Below are 14,398 nucleotides of genomic sequence, written 5' to 3' on the forward strand. Positions count from 1 at the left end.
ATTTCTGACAGCCCAAGACAGCACAAGTCAGCCCCCCTATTTTATTAGCAAAATGGAACCGTCCCAGCTTCCATGACGAGGACGGCAACTGTGTATAGATTGTCAATTTGAGCACACTTCGCTCACCATTGCTTAGTGTTAAAGTTTTTGGAGGTATGTTAGAACTCAGAATTTTTATCAACTGATCGTCCACACAGATAATGTTGGATGCAGTAATGTATAACTGAGTTTTCTACTCTTAATTTCATTTTCGCATTTTGAAATTCTTTGAAGTTTACTCATTTTTTGGTCTTTTATGTGTGACGTGTAGTCGCTTATGTGTAAATTTTACAAGAAACATTTTACAGTATATATGGTAATATTACACGTATCTGGGTTCTTGGTTGACATCTACATCTACTTGTGGTTCTATGACCAGATTAAAACTCTTACTCTTTGATAAGCCTATCTCTCTAAAACCCTTAATCTTTGAAAGACTGAAAACATATATAACACATATACTGGTACACTAACATTTATGTAAAGATAATAACACATCAAATGATACGTGATAAAAGTGAGAGTGTCACAAATAAACAGCTATAACAATGGTGCAGAACACTGTAACCAAAGACCACATTGTAAGGGTTCATGTGGTCAGGTAAGGGCTCAAGTAGTCAGGTAAAGGTTCATGTAGTCAGTAAAGGTTCATGTAGTCAGTAAAGGTTCATGCAGTCAGTAAGGGTTCATGTTGTCAAGTAAGGGTTCATGTTGTCAGGTGAAGGTCCATGTAGTCAGGTAAGGGTTCATGCAGATTTCATGTTTCCAACGAAGGTTTATGCAGTGTAGTAAAGAGTTCATACTGTCATACACAGAGTTCAAGTGAAGTAATGTTGTGACTCATAAGAAGGCAAGGATGGGAATGAGTTTTTGAAAAAAAATAGCTGAAATTTGGGGGTCTAGGGGATACTGGCTCCCCAAGGAAGGTCCAAGGCGGAGCAAGGTGGAGGAGGCTTCCCCCAAGGAAATTCCAGGCATTTAAGCTTTCAATAACTTAAGTTTAGCAATTCAGACAGGAAAACATACACAGATGGCAACACAAATTTATAATGTACATGTAAAATCAAGATTTAACAGGCAATCCAATTGCATTTATATTTATAGTAAGGTAACAGATTCCTTACTATTTATGTACACAAGGCTTGATTTTTGTCCATTCCCAGTTATGGCCTATACACTGAAAATTATAATTTATGTCGCATCTTGAATGTCAGTCATGACAAACTTTCAGATTCAAAAGTCAATAACTTATGTTTTGTTAAGGCATTTTCGTTTTGCCACCAGTGCCTGGAGTTGGTCAGCTGCTTTACAGCAGATGTTGTTGTTGCTGATGCAAGTTGAAGTTTGAAGACTGAACCCAGTGAGTAATTTGACCTTTGTGTTGACATCATGTTTGCATGTTTCTGGCTCTTAGTGGCATGCTCTGTCTCCGCGAAACATCCCCTTGATGCGTAACTGATTTACATCATGGCAAGCCTTGTTTTGGCAAACTTTTCTACTACTTCAGTGATATTTTTCACTACTTTTCGCTAACAATCACAGATCTTTCCTGCTCCGTTTCCGCTCCTTTGCACACCCTTTCCCACCCAATATCTTTTTAATGAATGTACACAAATTACAAAATCGACCATTGACAAAACAAAGTCCGCGGAAATGCGCAGAAAATTCCAATCCCCGATAATAAGGAGGTTTGATATCAAGTGAGAGTTACAGTCATTCTGAAAAAAAATTACAGCATTCACAAGAAAAAAAAAACCATCAAACTACAAATAATAAGCAGCTTGTTACCTCGACACGGACAGTGCTGCTCACAGATCGGGAGTAACTCATATCGCTGGCATGCTGAAGTTCGTGTTCCAAGCTGTGGTTGTCATACCCATATATGGTCGATATCGGACTGGTCTGGACACTAGGCACCATGTCCTCATTAGCTCCGAGCAGGTCGCCTTGGGGAGGGCTCCTTTTGACAAGGTCGACTGAGCCATCATAGGAATCTGTCATGTTTCCAGGGCTAGTGTCTGATGAAGTCTCTTCACCTGGTGACCTTGAGTCCTGTAACATTAAAATGTGTCAAGGTCAGGTCAAGGTTGCAAATGACTATGAGTTTGGAATTTTACATGTTAAAGTAAGCCACCTACATGTAAATACAGTATCTTTCTTCCAATGTCCGGCTGTGCAGGCTGATGCTGAGAGAGCCTTACGTTCTACTCCAGTTTTAGGGGAATTAAACTATGAAACACAACGGACACCATGTTTCACCATGAATAACTTACATTCTACTCCAGTTTCAGGGGAATTAAACTATGAAACACAACGGACACCATGTTTCACCATGAATAACTTACATTCTACTCCAGTTTCTGGGGAATTAAACTATGAAACACAACGGATACCATGTTTCACCATGAATAACTTTACATAAATATAATACTTCTATATTAAACTGAAGTGTCCTCAAAAACAAAAATCTTTGGCAGTTTCCATAAAGTCTGCCTGATCTGCCATCACAACATTCCTTAAGTGTACGGCATGATGTGGAGTAAGGCTATTAACGATTGTCTTAAGACATACTGGGGATCCTCCACTGGGGTTAGGATCAAACATGTAGATTGTCTTCACGGGTATACACAAAAGGAGTTAAGATCACATATGGCCTGCACAAGATCTCTACTGATCATTTATACATGTAGATTGTCTTCATGGAGATATACAAATCGAGTTAAGATCACATATGATCTGCTTGGGATCTCAACTGATCCTTTATACATGTAGATTGTCTTCATGGGTATACACAAATGGAGTTAAAATCATATATGATCCCCACGGGATCTCAAATGAACTTTTATACATGTACATTGTCTTCATGGAAATACCCAAATGGGGTTAGGATCACATATGATCTCCACAGGATCTCTTCTGATCCTATACACATGTAGATTATCTTCATGGACATACACAAATGGAGTTAGGATCACATATAATCTCCACAGGATCTCTACTGATCATTTATACATGTAGACTGTCTTCATGGGTATACAAAAATGGAGTTAAGATCACATATGAGCCTGTTTCATGTAAATTTTCTTCATGGACATACACAATTGGAGTTAAGATCCCATATGATGCCCACAGGATCTCTACTCATACTATATACATGTAGACTGTTTTCATGGACATACATAAATGGAGTTAGGATCACATATGATCCAAAGGATCTCTTCTGATCTTTTATACATGTAGACTGTCTTCATGGAGGTACACATATGGAGTTAAGATCACATATGATCCCCACGGGGTCTCAACTCGATTATATACATGATTATACATGTAGATTGTCTTCATGGACATACACAAATGGGGTTAGGATCACATATGATCTCCACAGGATCTCTTCTGATCCTTTATACATGTAGATTGTCTTTGTGGGTATACACAAATGGAGTTGAGATCACATATGATCCCCTTGGGATCTCTACTCATCCTATATACATGTAGATTGTCTTCAAGGACATACACAAATAGAATTAGGATCACATATGATCTCCACAGGATCTCTACTGATTCTATATACATGTAGATTGTCTGAAGACTTCCTGGAGATGCATGAATGGGGTCAGGGTCACATATAATCTCCACAAGATTTTTCTACTGATCCTTAATACATGCGGATTGTATGAAAACTTCCTAGAAATCCACAAATGAGCTAATATCAAATATGATCTCCACAGGATCTCTACTGTTTCTTTATTCATGTAGATTGTCTGACGACTTCCTGGAGATCCACAAATGGGTTTAAGATCAAATATGATCTCCACAGGATCTCTACTGATCCTCTAAAGATTGTCTGAAAACTTCCTGGAGATCCACAAATGGGTTTAAGATCAAATATGATCTCCACAGGATCTCTACTGATCCTCTAAAGATTGTCTGAAAACTTCCTGAAGAGCCACGAACAGGTTTAAGATCAAATATGATCTCTACAGGATCTCTACTGATACTTTATTGTCTACAGATTATTTGGGGATCCTTCACTAGATATATGGTACACATCCTCAATACACTGAGTATCCACAGAATTATATCAAAGTCCTAATTTCCAGATTGTTTGTTTGTTTGTTTCAATGATACATGAAATGTTACTTCTGCCAGAAATATAGGGAAATGCCATCATCCATGAACATACTGGGAATGCAGGACAAGTTTAGCACCCTCAACTCAGGCTCTTAACCCGACCAAGTTGTTTTGACAGTTATCAACATTGACATTACCACAGCAAGCTACTCCATATCTGGATGAACCTCTGGAGACTTTTCAAAACAGTAGTTTAATGCTATTGTTAACGCTGGTTAATCGTAACATGGACGCCTTCTCAGACCTCCAAACATGATTTGTGCATGGGTCAATGAGACTATGTCAATGACCGTTTCCGTTCAAGCTGCTGTGAAGCACTGAACCAAACTACATGTACCTATGATCACTGAAAGTTGGGCACAGCTTAATTTATACCTCTGGGCAGACCAGTGGTTGGCCTGTCCCCTAATCACTTAACGAGTGAGTGAGTGAGTGCTTGGGGTTTAACCTCGTACTTAACGATTTTTCAGTCATACGACGACGAAGGAATCCTTAGAGTGCATGTAATGTGCTTCCTTGTTGCAGGACGGATTTCCACCGCTCTTTTACCTAGTGCTGCTTCACTAAGACACTCTACTGGAGGCAAGTAAGCCGCCCCGCCCAAGCCATTATACTGATACGGGTTAACCAGTTGTTGCACTATCCCATTAATGCTGAATGCCGAGCAGGGAAGTTACAACTTTTAAACTTTTAAAGTCTTAGGTGTGACTCGACCCAGGATTGACCCTGGATCTACCGCTCCCAAAGCGGACGCTCTTACCAACTGTGCTATCAGGTGTGGTAATCACTTAACGAACTTGGCCAGACACCAGTTGAGGGTTGCAATAAAAAGAAATCTGTCAATACCACAACAGGTAATAGCTGGGTTTTATATTTCAACAAATAAATAAGAAAAGAAAGTGCATTAGGCACATTTTCTTAAAAGCTTTTCACACTTAATTTTACAGGTTTATGTTTTATGTTTAAATTCACTAATGATTAACACTGAATTACCTATTTAAACCAAAATGGTAACATACATGCACAAGTACCTTAACACTGAATTACCTATTTAAACCAAAATGGTAACATACATGCACAAATACCTTAACACTGAATTACCTATTTAAACCAAAATGGTAACATACATGCACAAGTACCTTAACACTGAATTACCTATTTAAACCAAAATGGTAACATACATGCACAAGTACCTACATGACCGACTTTTAACATGCACAGGTAGCTATAAATGATTTATCAGGCAACAATCTCAATCATGTGATTTACCTTTTTCATTTTTATTAATTGAATTCTTTAAAACGAACATATCTTTCCATATCAGCATTCATACCTGTACACTTATTACTTTTCTGTGCAATTAAGCATGCATAAACAACAAAGAATCACCTGTAAATTAACTCCCATTTAGCTGCCACCTTCCTCAACCACACACCTGGTCACAGGTAATCACATCTGTCCTCTTATTACCAGAGTTATGTGAAAATCAGGTAAACAGTTACAACTCTTTAGTCTCGGTACGACACTTTAGTACCTGGCAGGGGAGGGATAGATCTACGACTGAATTCATGACGTACCACTGAAAGTTGATGGAGACTTATCTCTAGCATATCCTGAACTCAATCATCCCATGAACTTTAACTCTGATTGATAAGAGAAAAGGGACTATTCCTTTTAAAGGCAGGTCATAAGTGTGTCTAGGTCAAAGCTCGCGAAGTGAAGCCGCCACTGGCTGGGCATCATGCACCAGAGTTGTGCGTCTCTTGTATTAGGTTCTACAGAGAAGGCTGACGTCTATCATAGCTAGGCCATTCTTGAACAATTCTGTGTTGAGCTTAACCCAACCCTATCAGAAAAAAAATTGTGCAGGTAGGTAAGGAGAGGGTTTTTACAGAATTAACCTTCAGAGATAAAGTTTGAAAAAAATCCTGTGAAAGTTCGAATAAAATTTTTATAGTTAGTGTTCTTGAAGGGTCAGCCAAGTTACGTCCAACGAACACATTTTATTGATGGTCCCATGTACACTGAGCATGTATGCTAGGCAATGTATTATATGACAAATATATCGTAAAAGTTTTAATAATTTGACAATACATTCTATTGTCATATTATAATTCACATCACCCCCCATAACTGGTCAAATACAAAATAGGACAGCTTATAGAATAGAAAAAATGAAGTAAGACAGTCACACATAAAAGGTGTTTCAAAATAAATAACAAAAACCAAAGAAAAGTATTGACTGACAGGCTACAGTGTAATTTGTGACTATACCTGAATTAGAGACAGTACCATCTATGCCTACATAGACATGGAGACAAGAGATATCAGTCACACAGAATAAAGTCACCTTTAACCCTGTTAAAACCACAGATTTATCAACAGGTTAATACTATTAAAATAAGCTCACAAATATCAGACCAGTCCTGGAAGTCACATATGCATGTACACTGGAGTTCTACACTTCCCAGCTTGTACATTGCTTGATGCACATGCGCATAATACAGGATGAATTGAATACCAGATTATGTTAAATTTATTTGTTTGGTTGATGTTTAAAGCCATAGTTTTCACTCGTACACACCTATGGGGTGGAGGAAACTTGTGAGCACTGAGTAAAGCTGATAATTTACCCGTAGCATGTTTACTGGTGAACTTTCCCACCTGTGATTTACTGGTGAACTTTCCCACCTGTGATTTACTGGTGAACTTACTCACCTGTGATTTACTGAACTTTCACACCTGTGATTTTCTGGTGAACTTTCCCATCTGTGATTTACTGGTGAACTTCCTCACCTGTGATTGACTGTATTTCACCTGAAGTTTGGTACATGTATGCAAAAATGCAAATATGTAAAAACATATAAATTTCACTTCTAGTGAAATGAATTTCAATTTTAATTGTGTTAATTTCAAGTTTAAATGAGTGAATTTCCAGTTTAACTTTCATTTTGAATTCAAGCATTTCAAATTTCACATTTATTTCAATAAATTTCATATTGATTGAAATAAATTTCATATATATTTCAAATTTATTTCAATAAATGTCACATTTATTGAAATATATTTCACTTTTATTGAAATATATTTCACTTTTATTAAAATATATTTCACCTTTATAGATATAAACTTCACATCTATTGGAAATAAATTTTGACAAGATAAATTCCAATTTCTACCATAGACATAAAACTCCCTTACAAATTTCTGTTTGACAAAATTTGATTTTCCATTTGCTGTTTCCAATTCAAGCTACAGGCAATCAGCTATCAGCCTTGCACTGACTGCCTTATCATATGTCACTATGTAACAGCCCCCTCCCCACCCTCTCCCCGCCCCCAGTCCCCTGCTGGATTAATAAAGCTGTACTGAGTCCTAACTATAAGTCCAGAGAAAACCAATGCACCAAACTTGCTGTGTGGTAAAATCAATTGTATTAAACAAACCTGGCTATATCTTATGCTGGATTTGAGCCCATTACCTCATTGGCCTACATAACAGTACATGGGTAGATACACATGTACCATCACAATGACCCTATTAGGTTAACAGAGCAAAGATCTCTTACATCCACTGGCCACATCAGGTGTAAGATGACCTTTATGTAGGTCAACTTAACAGTTTGATCAGTAGGTCAGCTGAACTTGCAGGGTAATGTGGGGTAGGGGAGTGTGTTCATGAGATTGTGCAGACAGATGATAAAACCAATATCTTCACACTCACAAAAGTCTTTTTCCAAAGAAATAAAAAGAACCCCTAGGATTGAAACTCTTAAAGTGACTTACTCACATGTAGTCCACTGTACTATGAAGGATCTCATATTGACTTCTGCAGAAATATGCATTTTAAACTTTCCAAAATGACAAAATTGATCACATTATAAAGTTTATTTTTTACACATGAAAACAAACTTTAAATAAAAATGAAACTTTGACAGCACAAAGCAAACATTTCTTTTATGGTAATATAACTTTTATGGCCACATAACTTTTACGGCCACATAACTTTTATGGCCATATAACTTTTATGGCCACATAACTTTTATGGCCATATAACTTTTATGGCCACATAACTTTTATGGCCACATAACTTTTATGGCCACATAACTTTTATGGCCACATAACTTTTATGGCCACATAACTTTTATGACCATATAACTTCTACGGGTGCTTTAACTAAGTTTTACACTTCTGATTCAGAAGTTTACAGAACTGTTTTGGGATTTTGAAATTTACACTTTCTTATCGTACAATTACCCATCTTAACGTACCAGGTCTTTTAAATTTGTTAAGCATTTAGAGAAATGTCATATCAGGTCAGTGAAACCAAAGATTTTGTGTTGATTACAGAGTGAACTACAAGATATTTAGGAGTTTTCTGAAAGTTTAATACTGATACTTAAAGGAAAAAACCTGTAATCATTAAAGTAGGCATCACTAAACAGGCCACTTAAAATTATGCACTTACTTTTTGTTTTTTATGTACTAAACATACTTTCATTTGTTTTGTTTTTTTTTACATTTTTGTGGAAAGAGTTAAAGGTGCTTAACCATTTGAATTCTACAGCGGGCTTTATGGATCACACTATCAGAGGTTAGGAACTCTGACGTCACATGAAGTTTGTCCAACTTTAATCACGAATTTGATCGTTGGAATAACTCTTTTTACACATGGGTAAGAGAAAACAAATTCATTCATTCTGGTGAACAACGATGTGGCGTTAAGCCATAATCATTCATTCATTCATTCTGGTGAACAACGATGTGGCGTTAAGCCATAATCATTCATTCATTCATTCTGGTGAACAACGATGTGGCGTTAAGCCATAATCATTCATTCATTCATTCTGGTGAACAACGATGTGGCGTTAAGCCATAATCATTCATTCATTCCTTCTGATGAACATCACGAAAACAAGGTGATATGACACCATTGTTCCTACATGCCATCAGTATGACTCATAAAGTTCAACATAATATTCACTTATTTGAATTCCCTTTGGCAATCTTCGAAAAAAATCTGAAAACATAAATGAAAGTATTTTTACGCAGAGTCTTCAGTTGTCTGTATGATGAGCCTTCCTTCATATTTTACCTTTCTTTCACTTTAAAAACAGTCAGCATTGAGTGAACATACAATAAGGTACAACATGTCAGATATCAAAATGTTTGATATTTCGAGCTCTACAGGGTGATGATTCAAACAAAACTTGAGGTCATCCAATATTATTTAAAGCTGTGGAAGGTATGGAATTTGATTTGGAAATATTGTAACATAAAATGGATGTGGATAAATGATAACAAACAGTCATTTATGTTTCTCAAATTATGAAGAAAGTACTACTTTCTTAATTAATTCAGCTTTAATGCTTGACGTTATGTTCACTTTAACAACAAATTACAGATCAAACTTCTTTGGAGGTTCAGCTTTGCACATCACAATTACAGTGTATCTAAATCTATAGATTTTTAAAATATATTCATAATCCAGGGTATTTGGAACCCAAAATGAATTCATTAATTAAGTTTTCTTCCCCATTTGCTGAGGGCTAATAATAACACAATATTAGTACTGGCAGACAAAAGGCCAGTTAACACAAGGTATTTCCCAATAGAGTATCAAACATGATCAGCATTAGGCTACATTTCACAACTACATGAAGATCTTATTCTGACAGGGGCAAAAGTCGTTAGTGACGCAGATGCTATAGCTGCACGGCATAGCCTCATGAATAGGTCAGGTGGCGACCGACATCTCTGTGTCACCTCAAACTATTGCCCAGTGTCATCTACAACCTCCACACACACTGATGGGTGAATATAGTACATGTAGACTGAGTTTGTCCCTAATCTCTCCGAGCGTCCTGATGTGCATGGATCACAACTTTCACACACCTTCACAGGTAAAATAATACAACCAGGTAATACTACTTATCTACTTACACAAAGTTTCAACCAGCTTAGTTTTATACAGGCTCATCGGAAGGAATTTGAAAGCCATTGATCAAAAACACCACAAAAAAAAAAGCGAGGGACCAGCGGCTGCCTAGGCCCCGGAAGCATTGGGGTGCAAGACAGCTGGAGATGCCCTGAAATCGTTTTACCGGGTTTTTATTCTCTACATAGATCCGTTGTAGTGTTACATGCTTAACGGTCTACATTGCACATGTATATGCATGGGCTTTCATTTTGTTGGTCGGCATTAAACAAGTTTAACTTTACTTTTGATTTATTTATTTCTGTCTTTGAGATACACCATTCTGGCGTAATGACCCAGGAGTCTCTCACCAATGCGGTCACTGTGAGTTCAAGTCCAGCTCATGTTGGCTTCCTCTGCGGCCGTACGTGGGAAGGTCTTGCAGCAACCTGCGGAAGGTCATGGGTTTCCCCCGGGCACTGCCCGGTTTCCCCCCACCATAATGCTGGCCGCCGTCGTATAAATGAAATATTCTTGAGTACGACATAAAACACCAATCAAAAAAAAAAAAAAACACCATTCTGACAAAAACAACACAGGACAGATACATATACATATTGGGAATATAGGAGAAAACTGGAAAGGAGAAAGCTGGATTTGAAAACAAAATCACTTCTTCTTTATTTTTTTTCCCCGTGTTTAATTCCTACTTTCAAACTCTTCAAAAAATTAAACCAGATTTACCTACAATTATTTACTTACTTGTCTATCTGATCAGTGTTTGTAACAGCATCCCTGTACTGAAGACTTTTACATTACCAAAGCCCTGCATGTACATCTAACCACAGCTAGGTCAGGTAAAGCCAGATTCTGTTCTGTTACCTCACTGATGGTTAGCAGACAATCCTTAGCAAGACAAAAAAAAACAATGCTTGAGCTGTAAATCAATTCGTATGATTGCAGAGTCCAGGGTTAAAAATATGGAGCACATACCACATGCACCTAAATATGTGGCTTCACACGCAGAAACGTCAACTGCAAGGAAGGGGTGCATGAAGTTAATGTTCCAATAAAAACAAATTTATCATAATAAATGATGAACGATATAAATTTTCCACTGTCTTATACATGATCACTATAGATTTATTAGGAAATTTGCACAGTGAAAGTTAGAGCACAGATCTACAAACGTTCCTGATTTTCTTTTCATATATACATTTGCCCGAAGTGTGAGCTGGTGCATGCTCATATCTTTCAGTGCATGTATAGATTATTATCATCAGATGCCTGGTATGCATAAACAGAGTATAACTTTTTTTCTTCATTATTCAACCCTGCGGGCCTCCTACAATTCTGAAAATATCTTTCCCTGCATCTGCATGCAGTTGTTGGAGATTGCTCTGACATTAGATTTGGCAACCTCAAACACTGTCAAAGCATCAGACTACTAGCTGTCATTGTGATAGTGAAAGCTCCGGCATCTACTCAATGGAATAGAATGAAAGAATGAATGAATGCTTGTAGTTTATTGTCGTCATTAACAATTTTTCAGTCACATGATGACAAGGAGTCAATCGGTATGTGTACATATACTGTGTCCATTGTGTCAGGGCGAGTCCATGCCGCCAAAGTTCTGCCACCACTCAAGTATCATGTCGAAGACACTAGAAATGGCACTCCACCAAGTCACACTATACAACCAGTCCTGTTTCCTTGCTCTAGCCTCTCAGTGCTGTCTCAGTGCTGAGCGCCAAGCAGGGCAGCAACAAGTATCATTTTTAAAGTCTTTGGAATGACCCGACCCAGGGTTGATCCCTAGTTTCCCTGACATCGAGGCAGACCCTTTAACCATTAGACCACCAAAGTGATTGATTGAAGGAGATTTTCTCCTGTAAAAATGCAATCATGTCTTATCAAGTACTTCATTAGGTTAATGAAACTGAGTATGGTAAGAAGGAAATCACAATTAAAGGATCAGTGTCCAGATTTAGCTACTTGTCCTAAGTACAAAGTTTATAACCTGTATGTTACAGTATGCTACCAGGAGGGCCTCCGAAAACCCTAATAATGACTTTAAATCCACCAAAAACAATAAATTTACTACCCTAGCCAATCGCCAGCCAGCTGTCAGGTGAAGCTCAGAGGGTGACGTCATGGATGGTCAAGCAGAGAGTAACTGGATTATATAACCTGGGAATTCGTATCAAAACGATATCATTTTCTAGATGGATTCTTACTACAAAGAAACAAATATACTGCCATATCAATTTTAACCCATAGTGGATGACGCTGAAATCCTGATTAATGACACTGACATCTCTGGCCAGACTTCAGATTCAGACGCTGAATTTAATATTTGTCCAGGCATTTTCAACCACACTATCAATACAGATTGGTAAACTATAGCTTTATCCTGTGTTACTTTGTAGGTTTACATTTCGTGTGTATGTCAGATTTAACATTTACTATTCTTTTCTTCTCTATGCTTCACAATAAATATCATTTTATTTCCCAGAGTGGGTTCACTTAAAAAAATGGACATGCAGGAATTAATTTTCGTGCATTTAATCAAGGCAATATTGAAAAAAAATTTCTTTTTTCACTGTTTAATTTTCCTAGTTATATTATGGCCGCAATTACTTAAGCACACACTGCACAAACAGCTACTGTGAAGAGCGGCTTTAATCCCTCCTAATCCCTATAATCCGGATCAGAGGTTAAAACAATGGGGGATGGATTATCACTGTGAAAGAGTGCTTCCCAACTAACCTGAGCAGTACTCAAAGAGATGTCACTTCCCATCTACCCTGAGCAGCATTCAAAGAGATGTCACTTGTTTCTGCACCTTTGACGAGTAATTTTAATCAACAATCAGTATTTCAACCCCAGTCATTAATTCTTGATTAACACAGTTAAGCAACACGATTAGTTTTGGATTGTTTTCTGTTTTAATCGTCCTCTGTAGCCCAGTCAGAAACCGCTAGCATTTGCCCAGCTGTCAAACGGCCATTCCCTTGCTGTATGCAGTTCACAATTTGTTAGAAGCTCCTTGGTACACAGGAGAGACACAGCAGCGACATTCATTGGAAGCCATCACTTGGTTGTATTTACTTTTCTTTCACTTTACCAGCATACCTCAGATTGATCCAACTAATGACGAATGAACTTGCGCTTTGTTTTACACCCACCCAGTCTTATCACCAGAGGTTATATACATGTATTTAAAGCCTAATTTGTCCTTCATGCTGTTAAATTTTAGCTGCCCACCAGGATTCCTTATCCCATCTCCTGCCAACCCGGCAAAGATTTGGCTGTGTTTGGAGGGTATAAAACCCTTCCATCTTGTGCCGTGAATCCACACTTTCCTGAGGGCCAAATCCTCTGAAAACTTGAGAAAACTAACTCCAGGGTTCTTTGACGACCTCTTTTTACAACCGTGAGCAGAACAGCAAACTATTTTGTGGAAAAAATTTGATATGCTAATTGTCACTTGTGTGGCTTTTTAACACTACAGTAAATGGCAAAGCTCTGACGTACGGCTTGTAGAGGTTGGACTTGCATGACGTCATTAAGCTGCGACTACTGAGTTTTAGCCGAAAAATGCATAAACCCAGCCATCACATACAGCTATTACCTAGTGATTTTAATGCCATATTACTCTGATTATTGTAGTTTTTTTCCAATATGTTTTTACACACAATTTAACAATATACACAGGGGTAGGTAATTATGAATAAATAACCAATACAGCCACTAATCCTTTAATGTTTTTTTTTTTTTTTTTTGGCTCAATCATTTCTTGAATGTATCTTTGGTTGCTTAAGCTGCTTTCTGTTTGTTTCTATGCTTATTAAAATACACCATAATACTGTATATGTAAACAAAAATGCTTATATAAGTTACACTTTTCCACCCACAGGCCCACTGTGTACATGTCCATAATAGAGCTCTGCCGGCATTTGAAGCCCTTGCTGCATGCAAGAAGGCCTAACACACGGCCTGGAGTGGTTGACCCTTGTTGTCTTACCAAGGCTTCGTAGTGAACTGTGCTCATGTTCTGATCCATTGTTCTCTGTAATTCTTGGATTTCCAGCAAGTTGTCTAGCCATTGGGTAGATAGTTGTTTTGACAACCTCTAAAGAGCAGCATGATTATTATCTTCGAAACAACACGTTTCTGACGACGATGATGTGTTACCTCCCCCTGGTTTAGAATGTTGCCGCTTGGCATCGATAGTAACGGTCTTCTGATTGGTCGATAGAAGACGTCTTAGCCAATCGGCAAGAACGTCGCTGTTCGTGGCACCGATTTT

At 37.8% G+C, this 14,398-nt stretch overlaps 1 protein-coding gene across 2 annotated transcripts in view; it reads right to left on the reverse strand.

Moving 5' to 3' along the window:
• The window catches only part of LOC135479555 (uncharacterized), a 30,246-nt gene extending 16,002 nt beyond the window's left edge, over positions 1 to 14,244 (reverse strand). For both annotated transcript variants that reach the window (XM_064759447.1, XM_064759446.1), the window contains exons 1-2: positions 14,114 to 14,244; positions 1,828 to 2,091 (exon numbers count right to left, since the gene is read on the reverse strand). In XM_064759447.1, the coding sequence (XP_064615517.1) occupies positions 1,828 to 2,091; positions 14,114 to 14,152 (303 nt within the window). In that variant the 5' untranslated portion in view covers positions 14,153 to 14,244. The remainder of the gene's footprint in view (positions 1 to 1,827; positions 2,092 to 14,113) is intronic.
• Positions 14,245 to 14,398: the final 154 nt, after the last annotated feature.

This window comes from Liolophura sinensis, chromosome 12 (genome assembly GCF_032854445.1).
Source record: "Liolophura sinensis isolate JHLJ2023 chromosome 12, CUHK_Ljap_v2, whole genome shotgun sequence".
Lineage (NCBI taxonomy): Eukaryota > Metazoa > Mollusca > Polyplacophora > Chitonida > Chitonidae > Liolophura > Liolophura sinensis.